The sequence below is a fragment of the Seriola aureovittata genome, chromosome 20 (genome assembly GCF_021018895.1).
Source record: "Seriola aureovittata isolate HTS-2021-v1 ecotype China chromosome 20, ASM2101889v1, whole genome shotgun sequence".
NCBI lineage: Eukaryota > Metazoa > Chordata > Actinopteri > Carangiformes > Carangidae > Seriola > Seriola aureovittata.
The window spans coordinates 513,270-540,063 of NC_079383.1; the positions used below are offsets into that span (position 1 = coordinate 513,270).

General features: G+C 43.4%; 3 protein-coding genes across 8 annotated transcripts in view; 2 read left to right on the forward strand and 1 right to left on the reverse strand.

Moving 5' to 3' along the window:
- arhgef4 (Rho guanine nucleotide exchange factor (GEF) 4) overlaps positions 1-15,087 on the forward strand; it is a 71,510-nt gene extending 56,423 nt beyond the window's left edge. For 3 of the 4 annotated variants that reach the window (XM_056364716.1, XM_056364717.1, XM_056364718.1), the window contains 9 exons: positions 3,233-3,412; positions 3,537-3,737; positions 5,860-6,039; positions 7,456-7,688; positions 8,406-8,535; positions 8,961-9,092; positions 10,482-10,725; positions 11,238-11,315; positions 12,726-15,087. In XM_056364716.1, the coding sequence (XP_056220691.1) occupies positions 3,233-3,412; positions 3,537-3,737; positions 5,860-6,039; positions 7,456-7,688; positions 8,406-8,535; positions 8,961-9,092; positions 10,482-10,725; positions 11,238-11,315; positions 12,726-12,883 (1,536 nt within the window). In that variant the 3' untranslated portion in view covers positions 12,884-15,087. The remainder of the gene's footprint in view (positions 1-3,232; positions 3,413-3,536; positions 3,738-5,859; positions 6,040-7,455; positions 7,689-8,405; positions 8,536-8,960; positions 9,093-10,481; positions 10,726-11,237; positions 11,316-12,725) is intronic. The other variant, XR_008826149.1, reaches the window with a different exon arrangement.
- A 4,618-nt stretch (positions 15,088-19,705) lies between these two features.
- On the reverse strand, positions 19,706-25,293 carry LOC130161430 (CBY1-interacting BAR domain-containing protein 2-like). The gene is given in 8 exon segments (XM_056364726.1): positions 19,706-21,034; positions 21,132-21,326; positions 22,574-22,687; positions 23,123-23,242; positions 23,901-24,002; positions 24,712-24,780; positions 24,859-25,093; positions 25,230-25,293. Coding segments are annotated over 8 exon segments (1,035 nt in total). The 5' UTR covers positions 25,250-25,293; the 3' UTR covers positions 19,706-20,854.
- The window catches only part of frrs1b (ferric-chelate reductase 1b), a 43,854-nt gene continuing 41,996 nt past the window's right edge, over positions 24,937-26,794 (forward strand). The window contains exons 1-2 of one of the 3 annotated variants that reach the window (XM_056364720.1): positions 24,937-25,041; positions 25,844-26,342. The gene's annotated coding sequence lies outside the window, so the exon portion shown is untranslated. Of the gene's footprint in view, positions 25,042-25,322; positions 25,472-25,843; positions 26,343-26,794 lie in introns of those variants that run through there. The other 2 variants (XM_056364724.1, XM_056364719.1) reach the window with 2 other exon arrangements.

Here is a 26,794-nt window from a genome sequence, read left to right on the forward strand (position 1 = left end):
GGAAATAATTAGTGAATGAAAGAAAAATTTTATTGCTGTTCTTACAACGACCCCCACCCCGAGATATATTACTATATCTAATAATGGTCACACAGAAAGTCGCTGCCACCTCTGAACTTCACCTTTGAAGGTCCTTGATATTTAAAAACATTTTTAGTCTAAAGAAATGTGATATATAGATTTTATTCTTCAGTGAGTTGGTGTGAATGTGAAGGATTCTGACTTTTATCTTTAAATTCAGTCCAAAATTGAACTTTTAGCAGGTTGATAACTTCAGGCCCTGATGTTCTGTGTTCCACTTTAACAGAGAAGCTGAGCAGCTCGTCTTTCCCTCTCTTCTCTGTCGAACGCCTCCTCCAGCTCTCATACCTGTAACATCAGTATACTCACAGGTATGAGGCTGTAGTCCTGCAGGTGAAACAGGAAGCTGTCACATTAAAATCCACAAAAAAAATATTTAAAAGAATTCTATTATGCAATTCTCTTAAAGTTGTCTGTTCTCCAAGAGCGAGAGTTATTCACAGTTTAAGTTGTTAAAGGTGTTATTGTTTCTTTATTAACAACTTAAAAAATTAAATGATTCATTTAAAATCTCAGAGAAAAAATTAAGTGGAAAAAAAATCTTCAGGTTGGAGTTCGTTAAGAAACAGGTGAAATGAAGGTGAATATTGACTTTAGATTCATTAGGTGGCTGAAATGTGGGACGTTCATGTTCCTCTGCGTCTGTAGGAAACTGCAGTTGCTGGTGTTTCTCTTTGTTCTCCTGATGTTAATGAGTCGCTTGCTGCAGGTCAGGTGCTTCATGTTCTCCCCCCCCACCCACAAATTTTCTGTCTCACACTGGGACACGTCGTCTTAAACTGTCCCCTCTTTATTCAGTTACAAAGAGCTTCTTCAGAGCGTCACTTGAATGCACCAGCTGAATTTACATGTCAAAGGCTTGAAATGAAGCAGCTGATGTCAGTCTGTGGTTAATGACGTCCATGTGGGACCATCAGCACAGCTGGTTGTTTTTCCTCCTCAGGTTGTTTTCACTTTAATCAGTCTGAGGCCTGAAGAGGCAAGAGAACATTTTCATCATAGATTTACATTAAACCTTGAATATATTAAACATTAAATAGTATTGGGGGGGGGGGCAGTGACCACTGTCCTGACTCAGGTGATGAGTGATGTACAGTTTACTATCATAACCTTTGATGGCAGGATATCGTAATGTCATAGAGCCAAAAGGGATCTGGAGAGAAAGGCAGCACACAGGCAAGATGGTGTGGGTGTGTTGCTTAGCAACAGCCACATCATCTGTTTTCTTCGTCGCCATGATGGATGAGTGGAGCTGAGAGCCAGATCACGTAGAGAGGAATGAAACGACTGAGGTGGTGTGAAAGACGTCCAGACCATGTCCTCTGTCCCTGACAGAGACGCTCCTGTGGGGCGGGGGGCCGGGGGGGAGTCCTGCTTCCCTCTGCAGGACTGAGCAGCGTAGTGGATGGCCTGTGTGGAGCCTGAGGCCGTGATGACGCAGTGAAACTGGGGGCTGTGTACGAGACGATGTGAAATATGACCACTGCAGTGTCTTCATCAGTAACACCAGATCCTGCTGGTCTGTAGACCTGAGTGTCAGTGTCGGTCTGTGGTCGGTCTGTGGTCGGTCGAGATGTCATGATGGTGCTGCAGTGATGTATGTGCTGAAACCACATCACACCTGAACACACCTCTGTGATCCAGAGCCATATATAATACTGATTCTGTCAGTGCACGGGTGTTGACAGGCTAACAAGCTAACAGGCTAACTGTGATCACACTGTGACCTGCTAACACGTCGTCTCCTGATTATTGAACACTTCAGCTGTTTGCTTTAATGGAGCTTTAATGGAGTCAGCTGTTTCTCTTTCTCTCGTTGGGACGACAGATTCAAGTCAAGAGAGGAGGTCGTTTTGTGGGATTTTGAAAGCAGCTATAATCAATGTTTTTATAGCCTGTGCATATTCTCATTTGTCCAGGTCATAGTATCCTAAAGGAGTTTTAAATCGAAAAAACAACTGGACTTGATTATTTGTCTGGGAAGACGTTTCACCTCTCATCCAGGAGGCTTCATCAGTTCATGTACGCATCTGACCAGGCTGGGACTGGACCAAGTCCAGTTGTTTTTTCGATTTAAAACTCCTTTAGGATACAATGTTTTTATAATGACTGTGAAACCATTGGAGATGAAACATTTGATATGGTTATAGTGACAGAAATGAACATGGTTATCAGTGTTATCACAGTGGTGTTAAAACGTGCTGAAATGTTAAAAAAGTAATAAAACAACCTGAAATCATTTCACCAGGTGAATGTTTGTATTTAAACATAAAATATTAAGATATTAACACTTTTAAAAAAGCCTCTTATATCCACTAACCATCTAAAAAGGTTTTAGTGGCTGAGAAATCTGTGGAGCAACTGTCACTGTCTTGTCCATGTTTTGACTGACACAAAACAAACCCACGTTGTTGCTGTGTGTCTGATGACGTGCAGAACATGACATGAGTCAGATTAATCACAGTGATTAACCACGGTTAAAGTGATAAATTAAATTTAAACGGCAATAATAACTGTCTGCTGTGATATAGCATTAAATCATATTCATTTTTACGCAGTGAGATTTATTCTAATTTATTCTGTATTTGATACCTTGTGCTCGCTCTTTATCTTTTACTGTGGCTGTAAAGAGTCCTTGAAAGGCACCTATTATTATTATTATTATTATTATTATTATTGTTGTTGTTGTTGTTATTGTTATTATCATTATTATTATCATTATTGTTATTGTTATTATAATTATTATCATTATTATTATTATTATTATTGTTGTTATTATTATTGTTATTAAACCACAGGTAGAGTTTATAGTCTGCACCTGAACTGGAAGTTGTTCTGTCGTCACGTCGTGTTTCAGCCTCTAGGTCACATGACACATGTCACATGACAGACGTCAGAGCTGCACCTGAGCCTCCAGTCTCACCTGTTGAGGTCATAATTTATCAGAAGGGAAATTGTTGAACTTAAAGGTCATGTTACAACAGTGAAGTTCATCCTGAGCCATTTTAGTGGCTGGTAGTTGACCTTTGACCTTCACTGTGTGACTAACAGTACCTCTGCAGTCATGACATCACAGCTCAGCTTGTGTCAGGTCCTGAGACCAGAAGTCAACAGACTCCTGACCTGTGTCCTCCTCTGTCCTCCTGTGCAGCTGATCAGTGATGGCAGTGTGGTGTACGCCGAGGCGCTCTGGGACCATGTCACCATGGACGACCAGGAGCTCGGCTTCAAGGCCGGTGATGTCATCGAAGTAGTGGACGCCACAAACAAGGAGTGGTGGTGGGGTCGCATCATGGACAGCGAGGGCTGGTTTCCTGCCAGCTTCGTGCGGGTGAGACAAACTGTGATTTATGACATGTTTGACCTGGTTCCAGTATTTCTATAATGTGCTAGCATCAGAGCTACGAGGTTAATCAAATGTCTAGACCATGTCTAACACTCACCTGTGTCCACAGTTGCGTGTGAACCAGGACGAGCCCATGGAGGAGTACCTGGCCCACCTGGAGGAGGCGCAGGCTGGGGAGGAGGACCAGGCGGCTCTGGGCCTGTTACTGGGACCCGGTTTACCCTGTAAAGAGCAGATGAGGACCAACGTCATCAATGAGATCATGAGCACAGAGAGAGACTACATCAAGCACCTGAAGGACATCTGTGAGGTCGGGATCACATGATCACATGATCACATGATCACATGATCACTGTCATACAGCAACTCCAGTAAACACATTCCTTTACCATGGGAAACTCTCTTCAGACTCTCAGAGTCTCAGAGTCTCTCAGAGTCTCAGAGTCTCTCAGAGTCTCAGAGTCTCACAGAGTCTCAGAGTCTCTCAGAGTCTCAGAGTCTCTCAGAGTCTCAGAGTCTCTCAGAGTCTCAGAGTCTCAAAGAGTCTCAGAGTCTCAAAGAGTCTCAGAGTCTCTCAGAGTCTCAGAGTCTCAAAGAGTCTCAGAGTCTCTCAGAGTCTCAGAGTCTCAAAGAGTCTCAGAGTCTCAGAGTCTCTCAGAGTCTCAGAGTCTCACAGAGTCTCAGAGTCTCAGAGTCTCAGAGTCTCTCAGAGTCTCACAGAGTCTCAGAGTCTCAGAGTCTCAGAGTCTCCCAGAGTCTCAGAGTCTCAGAGTCTCAGAGTCTCTCAGAGTCTCAGAGTCTCAAAGAGTCTCAGAGTCTCAGAGTCTCAGAGTCTCCCAGAGTCTCAGAGTCTCAGAGTCTCAGAGTCTCACAGAGTCTCAGAGTCTCTCAGAGTCTCAGAGTCTCTCAGAGTCTCAGAGTCTCAAAGAGTCTCAGAGTCTCAAAGAGTCTCAGAGTCTCAGAGTCTCTCAGAGTCTCAGAGTCTCACAGAGTCTCAGAGTCTCAGAGTCTCAGAGTCTCTCAGAGTCTCACAGAGTCTCAGAGTCTCAGAGTCTCAGAGTCTCCCAGAGTCTCAGAGTCTCAGAGTCTCAGAGTCTCACAGAGTCTCAGAGTCTCAGAGTCTCAGAGTCTCAGAGTCTCTCAGAGTCTCACAGAGTCTCAGAGTCTCTCAGAGTCTCAGAGTCTCACAGAGTCTCAGAGTCTCAAAGAGTCTCACAGAGTCTCAGAGTCTCTCAGAGTCTCAGAGTCTCAAAGAGTCTCAGAGTCTCTCAGAGTCTCAAAGTCTCAGAGTCTCACAGAGTCTCAGAGTCTCTCAGAGTCTCAGAGTCTCAAAGAGTCTCAGAGTCTCAAAGTCTCAGAGTCTCTCAGAGTCTCACAGAGTCTCTCAGAGTCTCAGAGTCTCAAAGAGTCTCAGAGTCTCAAAGTCTCAGAGTCTCTCAGAGTCTCAAAGTCTCAGAGTCTCTCAGAGTCTCTCAGAGTCTCAGAGTCTCAGATTCTCTCAGAGTCTCAGAGTCTCAAAGTCTCACAGTCTCTCAGAGTCTCACAGAGTCTCTCAGAGTCTCAGAGTCTCAAAGAGTCTCAGAGTCTCAAAGTCTCAGAGTCTCAGAGTCTCTCAGAGTCTCACAGAGTCTCACAGAGTCTCAGAGTCTCACAGAGTCTCAGAGTCTCAAAGTCTCAGAGTCTCAGAGTCTCACAGAGTCTCACAGAGTCTCAAAGTCTCAGAGTCTCAGAGTCTCTCAGAATCTCACAGATTCTCAGAGTCTCACAGAGTCTCAGAGTCTCAGAGTCTCAAAGTCTCAGAGTCTCAGAGTCTCAGAGTCTCTCAGAGTCTCACAGAGTCTCAGAGTCTCACAGAGTCTCAGAGTCTCAAAGTCTCAGAGTCTCACAGAGTCTCACAGAGTCTCAGAGTCTCACAGAGTCTCAGAGTCTCAGAGTCTCAAAGTCTCAGAGTCTCACAGAGTCTCACAGAGTCTCAGAGTCTCACAGAGTCTCACAGAGTCTCACAGAGTCTCAGAGTCTCACAGAGTCTCAGAGTCTCAGAGTCTCAGAGTCTCAGAGTCTCTCAGAGTCTCACAGAGTCTCAGAGTCTCAAAGTCTCAGAGTCTCAGAGTCTCACAGAGTCTCAGAGTCTCACAGAGTCTCAGAGTCTTAGAGTCTCACAGAGTCTCACAGAGTCTCACAGAGTCTCAGAGTCTCAAAGTCTCAGAGTCTCAGAGTCTCTCAGAGTCTCACAGAGTCTCAGAGTCTCACAGAGTCTCAGAGTCTCAGAGTCTCAAAGTCTCAGAGTCTCACAGAGTCTCAGAGTCTCAGAGTCTCAAAGTCTCAGAGTCTCACAGAGTCTCACAGAGTCTCAGAGTCTCTCAGAGTCTCAGACTCTCTCAGAGTCTCACAGTCTCACAGCTACAGGTTCTGATCCGGTCTCTCTACATCAGGGCTACATCAAACAGTGCCGTAAGAGGACAGACATGTTCACTGAGGAGCAGCTTCGCACCATCTTCGGAAACATTGAGGAGATCTACCGGTTCCAGAGGAAGTTCCTGAAGGGACTGGAGAAGAAGTTCAACAAGGAGCAGCCGCACCTCAGTGAGATCGGCTGCTGCTTCCTCGAACACGTGAGTCACTCAAAGTTCAGAGTTCAGAACAGAGTCCAGAGTTCAGAACAGAGTCCAGAGTCCAGAGGAAGTTCCTGGGTTCAGAACAGAGTCCAGAGTCCAGAACAGAGTCCAGAGTTCAGAGCAGAATCCAGAGTCCAGAGTTCAGAACAGAATCCAGAGTCCAGAACAGAGTCCAGAGTCCAGAACAGAGTCCAGAGTTCAGAACAGAATCCAGAGTCCAGAACAGAATCCAGAGTTCAGAACAGAGTCCAGAGTTCAGAACAGAATCCAGAGTCCAGAGTTTGGAACAGAATCCAGAGTCCAGAGTTCAGAACAGAGTCCAGAGTCCAAAACAGAGTCCAGAGTTCAGAACAGAGTCCAGAGTTTGGAACAGAATCCAGAGTCCAGAGTTTGGAACAGAATCCAGAGTCCAGAGTTCAGAACAGAGTCCAGAGTCCAGAACAGAATCCAGAGTTCAGAACAGAGTCCAGAGTTCAGAACAGAATCCAGAGTCCAGAGTTCAGAACAGAGTCCAGAGTCCAGAGTTCAGAACAGAGTCCAGAGTTCAGAGTTCAGAACAACGACCCTGCAGACAGCCTGTGAATCTCAGCAGCTGTGTCTCTAGTTAGAATCAGAGGGATGTTACTGTATGAAACAGGCTTCAGCTGATATTTGATAACATTGAATATCACAATATTTTTCATAATGTTAAATTTTAATCAAGGTTTTGAGCTCTGCTCTGCTGCAGAGTCTGACCCTCATCTGCTTCTGTACATTGAACCTTTGCATGTGACAAATAAAACTTTGACCTGCTGTCTAGTGGCAGCATCACTTATACTATACCTTGAACATAATATGATGTATCACGATACTTGAGCTGGACTGTATCAAGATATTCAATTTTAGATTTCACCCAAACCTAATATTAAAGAAATGTCACAGGAATCAGTTGTTCCACTTCACATTTCTTCTTTATTTTGTCCTTTGTTGTTTCATTCTCTAAAACCCTCACGCTAATATGAATGTACTGTTGTCAGTTTATTAGGAACACCTAACTATAACTTACACAGTCTCAATCCTCCTTCATGAAGGTTGTAATGTTCCGTTTTTGTAGAAACTGGGTTAAAGAGCTGTTGATTCATCTGTATGTTTAGCCTTTCATTCATTTGAATGGGGTGGACAAAATAATAGGAACACCTGTCAACACAAAGCAGTACAGATCAACAGCAGCACAGTCTGCATCCTCCAGAATGATCATACAGTTGAATCAACACATTTCCAACAAGTTATAATCTTCATGAATGAGGATGTATTGTGGGTTTTATTGGACTGCGTTACTTTTCGCTGCAGTAGGCGTTCCTCACAAACTGACAACTGAGTGAAATCAGAAATTAGATCCTCCCTCTCACTTCCTCTTGTTTCCTGTCCTGTTAGCAAACAGATTTCCAGATATACTCAGAGTACTGCAACAACCACCCCAACGCCTGCGTGCAGCTCTCCAAGCTGATGAAGGTCAACAAGTACGTGTTCTTCTTCGAGGCGTGCCGACTGCTTCAGAAGATGATCGACATTTCCCTGGACGGCTTCCTGCTCACCCCGGTCCAGAAGATCTGCAAGTACCCGCTGCAGCTGGCGGAGCTGCTCAAGTACACCAACCCTCAGCACAGGTGACGTCCTCAGGGGGGACAGGTGTCACATGACCCTCACTGACCATCCTCTGGAGACAGACCAGTGGCCAACATACAGTTAATATCTAGATCATTCTGTCTAATGTCTTAAATCAAGGTCCTAGCTTTTTCCAGAGCTTTCAACTATATCTCACTGTTGTCCTTCTGTAAATGGAATTTGAGTTACAAAATTTTTTTTTAGAAATTCATCTTTTTTCATACTGAGTCAAAATATTAATATCTGGATATAAATTGTCTGAATTTGATGTCATGTCCACACAGTTCTGATAGAACAGCAGCTAAAATATAATTCTGCTTCAGGAAATTTGATTCTGTGTGGAATGTGTTTAATTAAGAAACAATCTCATTGCATCAGAGGACATGTTATAACCTCTGGCATCATAAAGACAAAGATGGCTGAAGCTGTTGTTAAGAGACAGTCACCACTACCTGCTGCTGACAAGAAACCACGTTCAGAGAAAACTCACAAACATCTGCTAGAAACAGCTGGACACGAGTTTTTAACAAAGATTTAGTGCATTGGTTGGAGCCTCTTTTTAATGATGGATGAATCCACATTTAGTGAGCATGTGTGGCAGCAGGACGGTGAGTGAGAGAGTCAAAATTATCAGGTTTGTGATACACACCGTCACTGTTAGTGTCAGTTTACTCATTGAATTATAAATATAAAGAATATCATCTTTCTCTGATCTGTAGAGACTACAAAGATGTGGAGGCGGCGCTGAACGCCATGAAGAACGTGGCGAGGCTGATCAACGAGAGGAAGCGGCGCCTGGAGAATATCGACAAGATCGCCCAGTGGCAGAGCTCCATCGAGGACTGGGAGGTGAGGAGAGAGAGAGAGACATAGAGAGAGAGAGACAGACAGAGAGAGAGACAGAGACAGAGAGACAGTGAGACAGACAGAGAGAGAGAGACAGACAGAGAGAGAGACAGAGAGAGAGAGAGAGAGACAGACAGAGAGAGAGACAGAGAGAGAGAGAGAGAGACAGACAGAGAGAGAGACAGAGAGAGAGAGAGAGAGACAGACAGAGAGAGAGAGAGAGAGAGAGAGACAGACAGAGAGAGAGACAGAGAGAGAGAGAGAGAGAGAGACAGACAGAGAGAGAGACAGAGAGAGAGAGAGAGAGACAGACAGAGAGACTCTCTTCTCTGACTGCAGCAGTAACTCTGTGTGTGTGTGTGTGTGTGTGTGTGTGTTGTGTGTGTGTGTGTGTGTGTGTGTGTGTGTGTGTGTGTGTGTGTGTGCAGGGTGAAGACGTCCTCAGCAGGAGCTCTGATCTCATCTTTTCAGGGGAGTTGACCAAACTGTCTCAGCCTCAGGCCAAAAGTCAACAGAGAATGTTTTTCCTCTTCGACCATCAGATGGTTTACTGCAAAAAGGTGCTTTTTATATTGTTTAATATTGTTTTATACTGTTTAACATCACGTTTAATACACACACTCATCAGTATAAAACAGTATAAAACAGTATATGTTTTATACTGATGAGTGTGTGAGAAGAATCATGCAAACAGTAGCTGCACCTGGATGTTAGCTGATCACGTGGATGAAGCCTTCACAGATCAGAGCTTGTGGAATAGAAAAAGAAAAATCCGCTTTTCTTTAGGAATACTAAACAATGAAGATTCAAGTGTGCTCTGTTTACCTGTTGCACAGGTGTGTTGGTGTCAGCAGTAGACATTACTTCCTGTAAGTGTTAATGAACCAAAATCATAAAAACATTTAAAACCTCGACCTGCAGGATGTCCTGTAACTGTCCTCAGGAGGGACGACAGCCGACGTGTCCAGAACAGATGTTTCATTTATGTTTATATATGAGAAATAATGTGTTTTATATCGATCTAATAAGACAATATAACAACAGACATGAACCTTCAGAGGAAATCAGTCTGTGTTTAAACTGCTCAGAGTTACAAAGATCAAATCACAGATCCTTCACGTTGTTAACGAACTGTAGAAGAACCAGTATTTATCTTGAAGTTGTTCTTCAGGTCAGAGCAGCAGAGGTCTCTGACTCGGACTCAGGGAAGAGGAGATGCTACTGATAACCATGGAGCCTCAGTAACAGTCATGACAACTGCTAACTACACCTTATATAATAAACCATCAGTCCTCTGAGCTGTCTGCTAATTAGAATACAGAGCATGTCTGTTAATCAGCAGCTAATCAGCAGCTGCTGCAACAGACGTTTCTTAGAAAATAATAATTACATTCAATTTTTAATCATGAGTCCAACAAGAGACCAAACATCTTCCTGTTGTTCACACTGTGAGATCAAACCTTCATCAGTCAAACAGCTGACTCCTCCTGGATCAGCTCCTCCTGGATCAGCTCCTCCTGGTTCAGCTCCTCCTGGATCAGCTCCTCCTGGATCAGCTCCTCCTGGATCAGCTCCTCCTGGTTCAGCTCCTCCTGGATCAGCTCCTCCTGGATCAGCTCCTCCTGGATCAGCTCCTCCTGGATCAGCTCCTCCTGGATCAGCTCCTCCTGGTTCAGCTCCTCCTGGTTCAGCTCCTCCTGGTTCAGCTCCTCCTGGATCAGCTCCTCCTGGATCAGCTCATCCTGGATCAGCTCATCCTGGATCAGCTCCTCCTGGATCAGCTCCTCCTGGATCAGCTCCTCCTGGTTCAGCTCCTCCTGGTTCAGCTCCTCCTGGATCAGCTCCTCCTGGATCAGCTCCTCCTGGTTCAGCTCCTCCTGGATCAGCTCCTCCTGGTTCAGCTCCTCCTGGATCAGGTCTTGTACTAAAAAGATTCTTGGTACTTGCAGGACCTGCTGCGCCGGGACATGCTGTACTACAAGGGTCGGGTGGACATGGACCACATGGAGGTGATGGACGTGGAGGACGGGAAGGAGAAGGACTTCAACATCAGCGTGAAGAACGCCCTGAAGCTGCGGTCGCTGGCTGGAGACGAGGTCCACCTCCTGTGTGCCAAGAAGCCGGAGCAGAAGCAGCGCTGGCTCCGAGCCTTCGCTGACGAGAGGAGGCAGGTCCAGCACGACCGCGAGACAGGTCAGACACACACACACACACACACACACACACACACACACACAAAAACACTGGACGGGACATGCAGCATGGGTGGGACTTGAACCCGGGCCGTTGCAGTCAGGACTAACCCTTAACGCTTTAAGGCTTAGTGTTTTCTCCGTCTGCTCTGCTGCTGCGTCTGACATTCACTACAGATCAAAGTGATCTGCTGTTCAGTGGCAGCGTCACTTATACCTGAAACATAAAATACAATAACATGATTACTCACTATAATATGGCATATTGTGATATTTGAGCTGGACTGTATCAAGGTAGTACATGTTGGATTTGGCCCAGTAACAGGAAACAATAATAAATAATCTCTCAGATAGATTTCCATTTACATGTGATTTCAGTTTAACAAAAGAAACAGTGTGACATCTGGAATCTGTCGCTTTATGTCTGCTGTTCTTTCAGTGGCCAAGTTCTCCATCATGTTCGTATTCATGAAGAAAGCTTCATATTAATCCTGTGTGTCCATCTGTGTCCAGGCTTCTCTCTCACAGAGGTCCAGAAGAAACAGGCTATGCTGAATGCCTGCAAAAGCCATCCAGCTGGGAAACCTAAAGGTAACAACCATCAGACAGGATATAGTGTGAGGGGACATCAGTCCCCTTTGTCTCGGGGTTACCGCTATGTGTAATATATACTGGAAGCACTGATCTATAACACTGTAATATTATATAATAATACAATACTAAATAAAACTCTTCATACCAACACTTCCTGTACAGATGTTTTCACATTAAAGGCATCCCAGCAGCTCAAAGGAAATACTCATCCCCTTTCCTGGTTTGCAGGCTTTTAATTTGAAACATTAGCAGGAAGTGTTGGTCTCAGTGACGTTAGCTTTGCTGTGTGAATAATAATTGTGTTTAATGGAGAAAGTAAAGCTGAGACCTGAAGTGAAATGATGTCATAGTTTTTCTCTGTCTGTTCTGTAGATTGATGTAAAGGTTACTGAAGGTCAACTTTGAAATCTGCAGTCATGTTTCTGTGATTGTCAGTTTCTCTGTCGTCTGAAGATGAAACAGAACCAAACAGGAAAAGACAAAAACATGATGTGCAGCTGAATAATGAAGAGAAAACAAAAAGACAACTCTGATTGGTTCCTCAGTGGCACAGTCAGTACGTCACCTCCTCTGTCAGCGCTTTGAAACCCCAGATAGAGAGAGAAATGTGTCCTGCTTTGGTAACAAAGCAGCCGTTTCTATTGGTGGCTCACTACAGATGAACATATGTAAATGATCCGCCCCTTTTCTACAAGGCTTTTTTTAATCTCGGTTAAATGATGAGAATACAAAACACATACATTGAATTAATTATGAAAACAGTAATTATTTAGTTTTGTAAGAAGCCTCCCTGTTCCTGGATCAGATTCTCTTTTCATCCAGTGTATCTGATGCAGACTCAGCATCAACCTCAAGACTGAAACATGAAGCTGCAGTTCCTCTAACGACCACTAGAGTCTGGCTCCAACAGTGAGTCAGTCCCCATAGACTCCCATGTTAAAGTGTCCAACTTTACAGCAGAAATAAACATGTTTACAGCCTGGTACAAAAACTGTTTTGGTCTCTAGAGAGACCCCCCCCACACACACACACACACACAACACACACACACACACACACACACACACACACACACACAAACACATGCACGGATATCAGATATATAAGACAATAATAACAGGAAGTAATGAAACACTGAAGATAAGGCCGAGTGATAAAGATAAGATGATAAATACTAAAAGAGAGGAGATGAATTAAAGTAAAACCAGAAATAAAGGTAGAGTATTAGAAGGAAAACAATCAGGAAATAATCGTAGAATAAAAGGACACACCAGTCAAACAGCTGCAGATATATAAATAAAAGAAATGATGATAATGATAATATAATCTGCAGCCTTCGATGAGTGTGAGCTCCTCTCAGCTGCTCTCAGGTCAGTTCTAATGAAGGATGTTTTGTCTCCTCCTCAGCGGTGACCAGACCTTACTACGACTTCCTGCTGCGACAGAAGCACCCCTCCCTGCCCACTGCTTTGCCCCAGCAGCAGGTCTTCATGCTGGCTGAGCCCAAGCGCAAAACCTCCACCTTCTGGCACAACATCGGCAGACTGACTCCCTTCAAGAAGTGAGCACCAGGGAGGTGAAGAGAGGAGCTGTGGAGGAGGAGGAGGAGGAGGAGGAGGAGGAGCTCTCTGCTCGTGCCTGAACAGACCCTTTTTAATCCTTCCTCTCTTTCCTTTCATACTTGTAACTTTGCCCTAATTGATATACTGATTTATTGTATAGCTGAGGATGACGATGATGAGGAGGAGATTATTTTTTGAAAGCACTTTATAGGTTGGTTAACAATCAAACTTGAGAATGGTCTCCTGGAGACACTGAGTCAAACAGGGGGATTGGACTCTTGCTTAACATACTACTACTATACCTTCAATCAAGCCGACTGGTACTAATATAACTACTGTCCTGCTGCGAGGGGGCGGGGCTCCTGCTGTGCTGCCTCTGTGAAGATGTTGCTGCCTGTCGACAAAACTCTGTCGTTCATTTCCACTGTTCTTTCTTTCTGATTGGACAGATGCCAACTGTTCACAGTGCCAGATGATTTGTTTTGTATTTGTTTGTTCTTTGTCTGCTTCTGAAAAAAGGGAAAACTGAGGGGGGGTAAAGTTTCTTGTGCTTCTCTCTGTGCAAATATATGATTTAAGGTCATTTCAGCTGGTTTTAAGTGTTTTGTGATCTCCATCCACCAGAGCTGATTTCTGTTTCTCTGCTGATTTGTGATGTTTGTGCAAACACCTGATAAGAGACATGAAGACGCAGCTCATCAGAGAGAAGGAGCTCGTTTCTACAGCAGCAGCGAACACAACACTCTCCTCCACTCCTCCTCCTACCTGAAGAAAGTAAAACTACCCCGTCTTATTCTTTCTTTTTCATTCTTTTTTTTTAAGTGCCATTTGAAGTGTGCCATGGATGACTTCCAGTGACATGCATGGATGTGATGAAAAAATACTGTGAAGAATATTTTTTTTATCTCTGAAGAACCCATCTATATTTAACCAGATACAGGAACCGAAGTTTCATTGTGCTACCAGGCTGACAGCGTCTCTCTCACACACACACACACACACACACACACACACACACACACACACACACACACACACACGTTCTTTTATCTACCTGTACTCCTGCTCCGGATGCGGCCCGGTGATGTTGCTCTGTCGGTGCATTCAGTGAAATGTACTCGTTCACCTTTATGTTCAAATGTTTTAGCTTCTGACCATATGGAATATTAAACATTCCTACGCTGATAAATGTGGCCGTCAGATGGGCTGATTATTTATTGCGCATTTCTTTAATTAAATAATAATAATTATAATAATAAAGGTCTTCACCGGGGGGGCACACATGATGTGACTCCTCACTGTCACTGAATCACCTCGGCCTGTGGACGCTGTTTCTCACGGTCACATTTTATAATCATCACGAGGAATCTGCAGCTTCCTGTTTTCTGTCTGTGACACTGACTGATGCTATACATGCTAACATCTTTAGCAGCCGCCATTGTTGTTAAAGAACAGTCGCTGCCCGCTGTCGTCTCACCTAAGACACGCCCAGCTGCCAGTAGCTCCTCCCTCTTAGGGCACTGATTGGTCCTGGAGAGATGGATTCTCCAGCTGCGTCGCTTCGTTTGCTCATAAACCACAAAACCTGTTATTTACATATTTCCTGACATTTTCAAAAGCATGCAGCTCAAGTTCTTTCCAGACATATTCTCCATTGTTTTCTATGGGCTCTGAGTCTGCATCCATCCACAGCTCATCCACTTCAAGCACAAAATGATTTGATAATAGTCACTGCATTACGTCAAACTCCTGACAGATGACTTTAACCCCCCCCCCCCCCCCCTTCATGTCTGATACAACATCTTTAAATTCTGTCTTTCAGGTTGAGGACAGCCTGGGTCATGGTTGATAAAAGGACAGTTGTTGATTTAAGGTCTCCACACACACCCATCCTCCACCTGAATCTTCACACCTGTACTTCCTGCCTTCCTACATAAAGACCACACCCCTTCCTGTATTGGCACAGAACATTGTTATTGGTTGTAAACCGTCAGGTGCAGAATTGTCCATGTGCACATAATTGCTATCACACTGGGAATTATGTCCATATGAGCTGAGACACTGTCCAGTGCTGAGGATGGGCTTCAGTTGCATGTTCACTATTTGATTGATCAAAATGATTTTTGACATTTTTACACTTTATTTTATTTGACTAAGGTTCTTGCACGGCTGCTTTTTGTCAAAATTAAACACTGATGAATACGGCATGTTTGGCTCTTTGTGTTCAAAAACCTTCAACTTAAAAGGTCTGTTCAGGAGCTTTCAACCACACCTTGCAGTCTTCCTCAACACACAGGGTTTAGCTGTAACGGAGTGATATGACATGACCATGACAGAAGACTGAAAGCTATTGAAAAAGCTTCATTACTGCTCTGAACTTCTGACAGTGTTCAGTGCTTCAGAACACGTCTGTTTTTGATTTGGTGCTAACGAGTTGCTGAGACGTGGTCTGAACTGAGAGGAGGAGGTTTAAGACTCAGCAGCTGCAGTACGGAGGGAGCTGCAGTCGTCCTGGAGGCAGGTGAGGAGGACCGGGGCCTCCTCCCTGGTGAGGGAGGGGTGAATCCTCCTGATCCTGTGAAGGGCGAAAGGCTTGACCAGGAGAAGCTGGGTGTGTGTTTCACAGCAGGGTTAGATGAAGCAGTGTGAGTGGAGGGAGAAGAGGGTCCATGATGGAGCCAGGTGGAGCTCCTGTTGTCAGGCTCGGATATCAGTCACCTGTCAGGTAAGATGCTAACAAAGAGAGCAGAGCACGATCTGCTGGTTCACTGTGTTTTTCACGTGTCCTTCGTTCAATCAATATCAATAATATCAATAATGTTCAATACAGCCACCAACCCCTGGGATCATAACTAACCACATCTAAGTCCATGGTAAAGTGGCTCTGGACTGAGGTGTTGGACAGATCCGCTCAGGGGGAGTACAACAGTTACCCACGTTATAGTTTGAGTGACTGTAAATTAAAACAGTCATTAAAAATCCAAAAACAGGTAGAAATGTGATTTTCACAGCTCAATGTTTAAAATAATGAGAGTAAATATTCAGAGAAAAATACAAGAGCAGCAGAAATATTTTTCTTCTTGTGCTGTCAGTCACACTTTGATTTACTATATAAAGAAAACAGACTAAATCCCCACAGACTGACTTCACCATCGTCTGGAGTCTGTCAGCTGCAGGAAACAGGAGAATCAGCTGTTTGTTGTGACCGACGTTTCTTTGCTGTGGAGCCGACTCTTTGAACACCTGAGAGGTGGGACAGCTCTTTGATACGACTGAGATCTGGTTTCATGTGCACATGCTGCTCAATGATGGGCTGTGGACACACAGAACAACACATTTATATCCCACAGGTAAATCATTATAACACCTATTTATCATGTAGCCCCCACAGCTGGTGGTTTTTAGGCTATTGATTTATAGTGGGTGGGACCAAGAATCACTTTCTTCCTGAGGGCTCGAGGTCTGAGATATTGCACGGGGTTTACCTTCCTGTGTCCAGGGGTTTAAGCTAGCAGATCAGGACTTCACGGTGACCTGAATCAAAGACTCTACTTTGTGTAAAAATGGACGTCGACTCCGGGTCTGAAAAGTGAAGCCAATGCGGAAGTGCCTCAAACCTGCAGTCTACCTTCTGAGCACCGGGGGGTGACTCCACTGGCTGCTATTAGAAGTCAGATTATATTGAAGTCTGTGGGGAAATAACCCTGTTCCCCACGTGGTTTATTACCTCAGTGGCTAGTAGCTCCGAGGCATCTGTTAATATTCCTTCGGGCTTATTATTATTCTTCCGCCAAATTCTGGCACGTAACTCGTCCCGCAGCTTTGAGAAAACCCCGGTAATATATACATCAAAACGTGACCTGTGTGCGTGCGTGCGTGCGTGCGCGCGCCTAGCAACCAGATAACCAACTCTCCAAGCTCTGCTAGCTTTACATTAGCCGCATGTTAGGTCTTAAATTACATTTAGTTAGGTCTTAAATATGTAAGTCCATTTACTGCTTCCTTCGTAGCTTTTTGTTTTGTTAAAAGAGTGAATGAAGTTGTGACGGTCTCCGCTGAGACAGAGGAGAGGAGAAGCTACTAGCCCTCTCTCGCTGTCACTTCTAGTCGCCTTGCTCTCCTCCCCAGTAATGTTAAATTTAGCACAGAAAAAAACATAATAGTGGTAATTTAAATAGCGGTTCATGGGATTTATTAACCCTCAGGGGTCCCTCTCCTTAAATGCCCGTTTGAAGACGTGTTGCCTCTTGTTTTATTAAAAAACCAACACAGAATATGAGATATTTCCCACATAATACATGATGGAGGGATGTGACATTGTTTTATATCAGAGTCTTTTATATCAAGACATTTCTCAAAACCAGAGTATGATCAGGGTGACGTTTGAACACTGGAAACGACGGCTCCTTTTAGAAGAAAATAGACGATAAAGCAAGGCAAGTGTTGGGGGCGTGGCTACCGTGTGATTGACACCCAGGCTGACCTGTCTACCAATCAGGATAGAGGACAGACGTGTGTCTTGTGTCTTCAGCTCATCGATAGTTAGCTCTGACTTTTTTTCTTTTTTCTTTTTCTTTTCAATACAACTTTATTGAGACATACTGAACAATACAAAAGAATAGTGCAATGAAAATCTCCAGGGGGTTACAAACATAAAAGAAATAGAACATTACAAAGGAATTACAAAAATATATCAAAGAGAGCACACATGGAAATAGTTTTAATAGCTTTCTCGTTAGTGGAGTAATTAATGGTTTTTATATATTGTTTGACCTCATTGTTAAAAATAGAAAAGAGTGGTTTTTGGGCAGTGTATCTGCATTTATGGATATGCCATTTTGCCAAATATATGATCAGATTAATTACATAAAAATATCCTTTTTTTGTTGGTGGATAGTCAATGAAGCCAAACAATACATGTTCAAAGCAAAAGGAAAAGTGTGGTAAAATGCAAGTAGAAATGAAGTCACAAATATCCATCCATAATTTGGTGGAAAAGGGGCAAGACCAGAATAAATGAAAAATATCTTCAGGGTGTCCTTCACAAAAAGAGCAATTAACATCAATCTCTCTTTTGAATCGTTGTAGAAAATTTTTTTTTGTTGGGTAAAATCTATGAATCAATTTAAAGGATACTTCTTTTACTTTATTGTTTATCAAAGATTTGGCTGACAAATTCCAATTTTTTCCAATTAAGGAGTTCCAATAAGATACCACATAAGGAATTGATACGACATCTTTTTGAAATAAAGAACGTATACGATGATTATTATTTTGTGTTGATGAGAAACAAATTTGACCAATTTCAAGTTTGGATGGATCAGTCGGTATTAAAGTTGGATTGTGTCCTGCTGTATTTTTTTATAACATAATTACTCCATCAGGGATTGCATTTATAACAGTATTAAATTCATTAATAGGGATTAAGATGCTATATATCGAAATAAATTCTTCATATGACATTAGTGATCCATCTTGATTAAACAATTGACGAACTAACAGTATGTTGTGAGAAAACCAAAAGGGGTAAAATAAAGATTTTTTTCTGTATACGATGTGTTTATTGTTCCATATGTAATATCTGTGTGGGGAAAAGTTATGTTTGTAAATCAAAGACCAGGAAAGAAGCATCTGTTTATGAAAGTAAGTAATCTTCAAACGTCTGTAGTAGTTCTGCCGAATCACATGAACAGTTTTGAGAGCAAAGTGCAATATAGAGTCAAGTGACCACAAATCAATAACTAGGAGGCCAAATAACTAATAAAATAAGTAAACAAGATAAATACATTTTTTATATATATATATATATATATATATATATATATATATATATATATATATATATATTCCAGGGCTTCAGTGCTTCAGTATTTACTGCATCATGCCTCCAGATTATCTGCACACACATTAACAGCGGCAACAATGTTGTTTTGTTTGTCTGCTAAAGATTTCTCTGCTCCTTGTTTTGTTTGTCTGGCTGAGCAGGTGTATCAGGGGCACGTGATCAGCATCATGATTACAAGCATGTGACCCAGAGGAAGCGTAGTTGTGCTCAGTGTTAGCATCAGTAGCTGCAGCAGGTGCAGCAGGTGCAGCAGGTGCAGCAGGTGCAGCAGGTGCAGCAGGTGCAGAGTGAGCATTTAAAGTCACTCCAGAAATCCTCCTTCTCTCTGGACAACAGGCTCCTTCTCTTATCGTTTCGCCTTCATGTTGATGAGAGTTGAGGATCCATGAAGTAGCTGTTATTATCACAGCCCTGACGCTGAGCCAGTATTTTAAGAGGCTGGGAGATTAAGACTCTGTCAAATGTCGAAAGTAAGGGATAGAAATCCGAAACACCGCTCAGCAGAATAAAAACGTGTGTCGCGGGCGCCATCTTGTCCGGACATCTACGTTAGCTCTGACTTGTTGTTTGTCTTGTTCAGTTCCGCTAAAGACTCATTTTCCCGGTGAGTACATTTTGTTTACGCCTGTTCTTCACCAGCTAAAATGATCATCCCTGTTAATATCATCAATCACAGTCACGGTGAATTACGATGCACCTTGCTAACCAAGCTAGCTGGCTAGTGCTAGTTAGCGTTAGCTGATAACGAGATTGATCTGCGCAGTCTCAGACGGAGGTGTTTGGTGTAACAGCACCGCGCTGGACCGTGACAGGTGACAGGTGTGTGTTCTTTATAAGACGTCACAACAGGAGTAGAGAGTTACAGGGAGTTCACCCGGGTGTCATGTCCGAGCTTCCTGACCTTTATCTCCCTGAAACACAGATGTGTGTGTGTGAGCCAGCACCTCACTAACATACAGGTAAATATACACCTTCTGAAATTACGTCCTTTGTTGGTTTTTGAAAAGTGAGTAAAACTCCAGCAGAAAATAGACATAAAAATTAACTTTTATTTTAATGTTAATGAAAAGTTTCTTTTTATTTCATGAACATAAAAACTTTATAAAAAAAAAAAAAAAAAAAAAAAAAGATCAGTGATCAATGTACAAACTACAAAACTGTAAGTAATTAATAGAGTCATAGGAGTGTTGTGAAAAATGTAAAAGAATTAGAAAATGTGGAAATATAAATAAAAGAATAAATAAGAAAATACAAAATGTGGAAATATAAAGAGAAATTAATGAAATGCTAAAATAATACCTTTGCCCTTTACTTTTGTTTTTCCCCTATTGTGCACGTTCAGTCCACGGCTGTTTCCTTCCAGAGCTGGATTCATGTGCAGAAACTACTCGGCCTGGGCAGGAAGGCCCGACCAAAGCCAGTTGACTATTATTTATATCCACTGTTACCACTATATATAATACAATACCACTGTTTATCTCTCCCATGACTCTATGAACTCCAGTTTGTCACAGTTTATAAACACTTCAGCTCAGAGTCGTCCTGTTCTGATTTAATTTTCTCATGGATCTCTTCACCTTCAGACATTTCTAGACTCACATTTACATCCAGAGTTTATTTAGTTTATTTTGTGGAATATTTTCTTATTTTATCTTATTTTAACCTCATGTACAAGTCAACTGAGATTCACTAATGAGTTAAAAACAAAAGTAGAAGGGTTCCCACAATTACTGTTTAATTTCTTTCAAATGTTTAAGTTCATGAATCAAAAGGAAACGGAGCATCAACATTTAAATAAAGATAAATTAAAAAAAACATTTTGACACTTTTTGAACGGAACATTTTCCTTCTGGTGTCTGAACGTTGTTCTGCTAAGTGACTCCTGCAGCAGAGAAAATAAGCTGATTAATATGTTCAGTGTCACATCATTAATATTATAAAAGCTTCACAGCTATAATGAAAACGTGCTGATAGAAACACATGAAGCTGTCATCAGTGTATCTATTCTACAACACAGGAGCGTGTGTGTGTGTGTGTGTGTGTGTGTGTGTGTGTGTGTGTGTGTGTGTGTGCGTGCGTGCGTGTGCGTGTGTGTGCGTGTGTGCGTGTGTGTTTCTGTGCACAGGCTGTTACTTCTGCCATCTGTGCATCTGAGCGTATTGAGCAGCATAAGACTGTCTGCTGATGTTCTGACCCTCCTCTGTCTCTGACTCATACATCTCCTCCTCTTCCTCCTCTTGCTCTTCTTCTTCTTCCTCCTCCTCCTCCTCCTCCTCCATGCCTCTCTGCCGTTGTAAGGTGCTGCGAGACTGTAAATGGAGTAAGGTGAGAACTGTCAGGTTCATGAATGACGGCTTTAACAAACATTTTTGCACAGTTGCTATGGTAACACAGGTGAGGGCTCACCCTCCTGGCCTTGTCTGGGAGCTGGTTGTGTGGCTGCCTGTTGGTAGGAGTCAGCGTTGACCTGAGGCTTTGGCCTTTGGGGGAGGCCACAGGGAGGCTCAGGTAGTGGCTCATGAGGGGAGGGGGGGGGGTGGTCAGAGAGGAATCCAGACGCCCGGCCAGGTGATCAGACATCCTGAACCGTCCACTGAACAGCTGGACACAGGGAGATGGAGACACTGTCAAGATTTTAAATCCTTTGAAAGGATCATTATCAGCTGATGACTGTTTTTACATTTCAGTAGATTTATTATAAACAGTTTATTGACAGTGTAAACATCCCAGTGAGTGAGAGTTGTTGATTCAGGAGTGACTGGCTGATGGTTGAGTCGACAGTGTTACAGTGGTTTTCTATGATTTCTGCTGTTTGAGTTCAAGAAATAATTCTGTGTCAAAGTTCCTCCAGACGTGTTTTAAAAATCTTCTGCTCTGATTCATATTTAGTTCAACATGTTTTCACACATTAAACTGGGTCTGAAGCTCGTCTCCTCTCACTTCCTGGTTGATGAACCTGGATCAGGCCTTGAGCCCCGCCCACCACCTGCTGGCTCCAGGTGAAAGAGCAGAGAGCATCAAGATGGTGAGAGGAGGAAACATCAGAGAGACTCAGCCACATGTTTGAGCCTCAGTCAGACCCAGACTCAGAGGAGGAGTCTGAGACCAGAACCAGAGACTAGCAGACGGATCAGAACCGTTAGCACAGTTAGCATCTTTTATTTGATGATGTTGTTTGTTAGCTTGTAACTGGCAGTGGCTGGCACAGTGTTAGCAGTTGTGCTAATGCTAACTCTCTCTGACAGGATTGGTTCCTCAGGTCTGTGATGTATGAAACCCTGAATCTGTGTTTATGAGACTGTGATTGGTTCACTGCAGGTCAAGGTGGAAACACTCAGTCATGGAGTTGATGGTTATTTCATCATCATGAGTCTGTGTTATATAAAAACATCATGTGGACGTTAACGAGGTGAAACTCTGGATTTTCATCAGACGGTTATAATAATAAGAATAAGACAGTAAATCTGTTTTCTATGTAACTGTTTGATTTAAGCAGTTTCAGTATCGGAGGCTGATTCTGTTTCATGAGGCATAGAAACATTTCTTCTGATCAGTCTCCACATTTTGTGCAGAGACTGACGTGGAAAATAAAGGCACAGTAGAGAAAAGTGTTGGCTGTGTGACCATTGAGCCCATAAATCTAACGCTCCTTTCCTCCCTCCCATCTGTCCAGGTGCTGTGGCTTCTTCTTCTGCTGTCTCTCTGCTGCGAGCTCCACTACAGGTGAGATGCAGACCTCTGTCTGTCTGACACAGCTGGCAGCTGTCCCACAGCCACAGTGAGGCTGCAGTGGGTTTATCTCCACAGTTACATCAGTAAACACACGTCGTATCATTGGCATTAAATACCTCCAGATCCTTTTCGATGTTCATGGCCTCCAGGTTGTGGTGTGTGTGTGTGTAGACCTCCAGAGCTTTAGCGTGGAAGAGCATCTCCACTGTGACGAAGTCCGTGAAAATCCTCTGACAGAAACACAGAGAAAATGATGCTTTACCTGCTGGAGGGGGTGTGTGTGTGTGTGTGTGTGTGTGTGTGTGTGTGTGTGTGTGTGTGTGTGTGTGTGTGTGTGTGTGTGTGTGTGTGTGTGTGTGTGTGTGTGTGTCTGTGTGTGTCTGTGTGTGTCTGTGTGTCTGTGTGTGTGTGTGTGTCTGTGTGTCTGTGTGTCTGTGTGTGTACACCGTGTGTCTGTGTGTGTGTGTCTGTCTGTCTGTCTGTGTACACGGTGTGTGTGTGTGTGTGTGTGTGTGTGTGTGTGTGTGTGTGTGTGTGTGTGTGTGTGTGTGTGTGTGTGTCTGTGTCTGTGTGTGTGTCTGTGTGTGTGTGTGTCTGTGTGTGTCTGTGTGTGTCTGTGTCTGTCTGTGTCTGTCTGTCTGTCTGTGTGTGTGTGTGTGTCTGACTTTGATATCCTCCAGTTTCTGTCTCTGGAAGTCAGTGATGGTCTCCTCCAGCTGTCTGACGCAGCGCTGGGCGTTGTTTGAAGCCTTCTGAGCGTTGACCTCTGCCTGTCAATTAACAGACTCAGTAACGAAGCTCCAGCTCACTGTGTGTGTGAAGTGTTGATCACATGATGATGATGTTCATGAGATAATCAGAGAATCATTTACGTTACCTGAGACTGAAAGTTCTTGTCAGGAAAATGTCATTCTGCATAAATGGTAAATTAGTCACTTTATGAATATTAACATTAATCAGGTAATAAAGTATATCTTAACCAGTATTTAAACCAAATACGTATATTAAAAACACATGTACACTTACATAAAATGTAGTACAAATATCTATCTCACTGTTCTCACCTTCAGGAGGTGAACGCCACCTGATCTTCCTTCTCATGGCGCCATTATACCGACAAGTCCACATGAATATGTAGATACTAATATTAACGTTTTCAAAATCAGAGGGGAAAGCTCAGTCTGCAGGGAAGTAATCAAACACCAGAAACAGTGTCAGGACAGTGGAACTAAAGGAAGACATGGAATAAAACCAACAGGAAATAGTGGAGGATCAAGTGTGAACTTTAGTTCATCACTTCTGTCAGACTCGGTGTCTTTGAAAGGTGGTGTTTGTCCTGACTGAGCTCTGATTGGTTCACTGAGCTCTGATTGGTTCACTGAGCTCTGATTGGTTCACTGAGCTCGGTCACAGTCAGGAGTCAGCTGAGTGAGTGAAGGATACGATGCTCTGTCGATCTGCTGGGTTCCTCAGTCGGATCTTCTCCAGGGTCTGCAGCTCCTTCAGCTCTCTGCTCAGATCACTGCTGAACTTCTTCACGTCGGCCTGGGGGGGACACGCTGTCAGCTTAGACAGTACAGAACAACAACAACAACAACACAACAAACAAAACAACAACAGAAGAACAACAACAAATAACAACAGAAGAACAGCAACAAAACATCAGAATAACCAACAACAGAACAAAAATAAACAAAACAACAGGAACAAGAAGAACAGAACAGAACGACAGAACAGCAGCCGGTCAGAGGTCAGAGGTCACTGTCCTCAGAGTGTCAGCATCGTAGTGTCTGTAACACCTGCTGTACATGACTGATCTTTTGGTTTTGGTTTCTTTGGAGAAGGACGTTGGCTCTAATGATTATCCGGACACTTTCGGTCTGTACTGTACTGACATGGACATGAACCATCTGAAACACTGGACTCAAGTCTAAAGTTTGAAATGAGATGTTTTGTCCAAGATCGAAAACTTTTCTTTATTCAAGCCCAAAGACTAAAACCTGAAATAAAATGTTTTTGTGTTGAAACCTCGGAGGTTAAAATCCTACTGCAAGTCTGTGACGGACATGTTTCTTGTATGTAGCTAAACAAAACCTCAAATAAGGTAAAACTTCACATTAATACAATTGTTTGAATTTTATGAGAAAAAGAAGCTTGGTGGATGAAGGTCGTCTTCTCTTTCTTTGTTATATTTAGACCGGTATGGTGATCAGCTGACATCGGTATCACTGTCACACATCCTCATCAAACTCACCCTTTTGTTCTTGATGATGTCTCCGTAGGCCTTCAGAGGAGCCACTACCCTCGTCTCCAGTCTCTCTACCTGCAACAACCAAGAGTTCGTCACGACAGAAACCACCTGATGAAGAGTCTGATGAACCACAGCACCACAGTCCCTGACCTGAGCCTGCCTGTAGTCCTGAACCATGGCAAGATCCTCTGCCAGGTTTTTGAGGCCGAGCTGGACCTCCCGGTCCTCTGTGCCGGACAGGTCAAAGAGCTGAGCCACCAGCAGGTCGGCCTTGTCTCTCAGCTTGGCCGTCTTCCTGGTGTAGGAGCCCAGCAGGTGGCAGACCTCACCCAGGTACTTCTCAGCATGTTTGACTGTCTGCTCCATGCTCTTCACCTGCACGTCCCTGCCACAGCAAGTCAACAGAGAACAATGGCAGTGGGACGTGTTGTGTTGGTGGGTTAGCGTTAGCATTAGCCAGGTGTGAGTGTCCTCCAGGTGAAACAGCCTCCATGTTGTCTTGTCTCTGGATAACGACTTACCTGGAGAAGAGGCTGTTCATGTTCGTCCTCTCTGCTGCTCCTCTGCTCTGTTGTTTGCTTCGGCTCCTTCTCACCTGCACCAGGTAACACAAGATAGTTGCCAGGGAAACACCAACAACAGATGGAGTGTAATAGCTGCTGTGGAGGTGTAGGTGACGCCCTGTGCCACAAGAGGGCAGCAGAGCATTGTTATGGCTGACCACCGAGGAGACAACACGCTTGGGGTTCGTCTTTATTAGTCTGTAAGTGTCTTTTTACCCAGACACCACTGGGCCATCAACACACACCTCCCTCTCTGATTCACCTTCTTTAGGTGTAACACAGTTTAACTTCATCTCTCATTTAGAAACATGAACTCATGGAACTCAAGGACAAAGTAAATGCAGATTGATAAAATGTTAGAACAACAGCTCTGCACAGAATGACTTAAAGTTATAGATGAAGCAGCTTGAGGCTGGTTCCTTCAACGTGCTTTAAAAACAAATATTATAAATGTGTGTTTACATTACAGTAAATTTAAGTCCTAGTGATTCTATCATTTATTTAATCCTGAGCATCATTAACATGTTCTGTCACTTCTGTCCCCACCTGTTCACCGGTTCCTGTCTCTGTAGTCACCTGACCACCCACCTGACCCCTGACCTGCCTCCCCCAGTTTCACCCCCTGCCTGTTGCTGATGATTGAAGTTGAAAGTGTTTGACTGTGAGTCTGAACCAGATCAGACCTTCTTCTCTCTGTGTGCTCAGTCCGGTGAGTCTGGTTCTGATGATCCGCTGCTCATAGAAAGATGCATTTTAAATGACAATGTGCATAATTCATTTAATTTAACAGAGAAAACACAACTTCTAATGTTGCCAAAGTTTTTATTGTATTTGTTGATCAAACCCAGAGTTAAATGAATCTAAATACATGTGTGTCCATTCTCCCCTGACCTCTGACCCTGAGTAAAAACTCTAGAGGCTGTTGTGAGTGAAAGTCATGAAGCTCAGAGTCACTGAGGTCACATGTTTCCTCATGAACTGGAGCTCCTCACCTTGACCTGGCGCTGACACACGATTGGCCGATAACTGCACGAATAAGCAGGGGCTCAGGTGTTCCTAATAAAGTGCTCGGTGAGTATTCTTCTTCCCTCAGTGCATCAGTGTCGTCATCCACACGGCAATACCTCCTCCTGCTGGTGGTTCACTGGTACTACAAACTAGAATAGATGTAACAGTGATCAGGATGAATGACTCACTGCTTCATACATACATTCATTGTGTAATATTTATAGTGTATATAGTCTATATATGTGTGTGTCTGCTATCAGCTGAGACTGTGTGCTCTGGGAACAACTGAATAATTCTCTAACAGATGAAGAATAAACGTGTAAACTGAGTCTCCAGGTCGCTGACAGAAACATTTATGATGAAACATATTGACTGGTTCAGTCTGAGCTACAGAAATAAAATTAAACTAAAGGTCATTTATAGTCTCACTGGGATAAACTGGCTGAATAAAGTGAAAAATGACGGACACTATTTCTAGATAAATGATGATCATGTTTGGAAGAGAAGAAGAATCC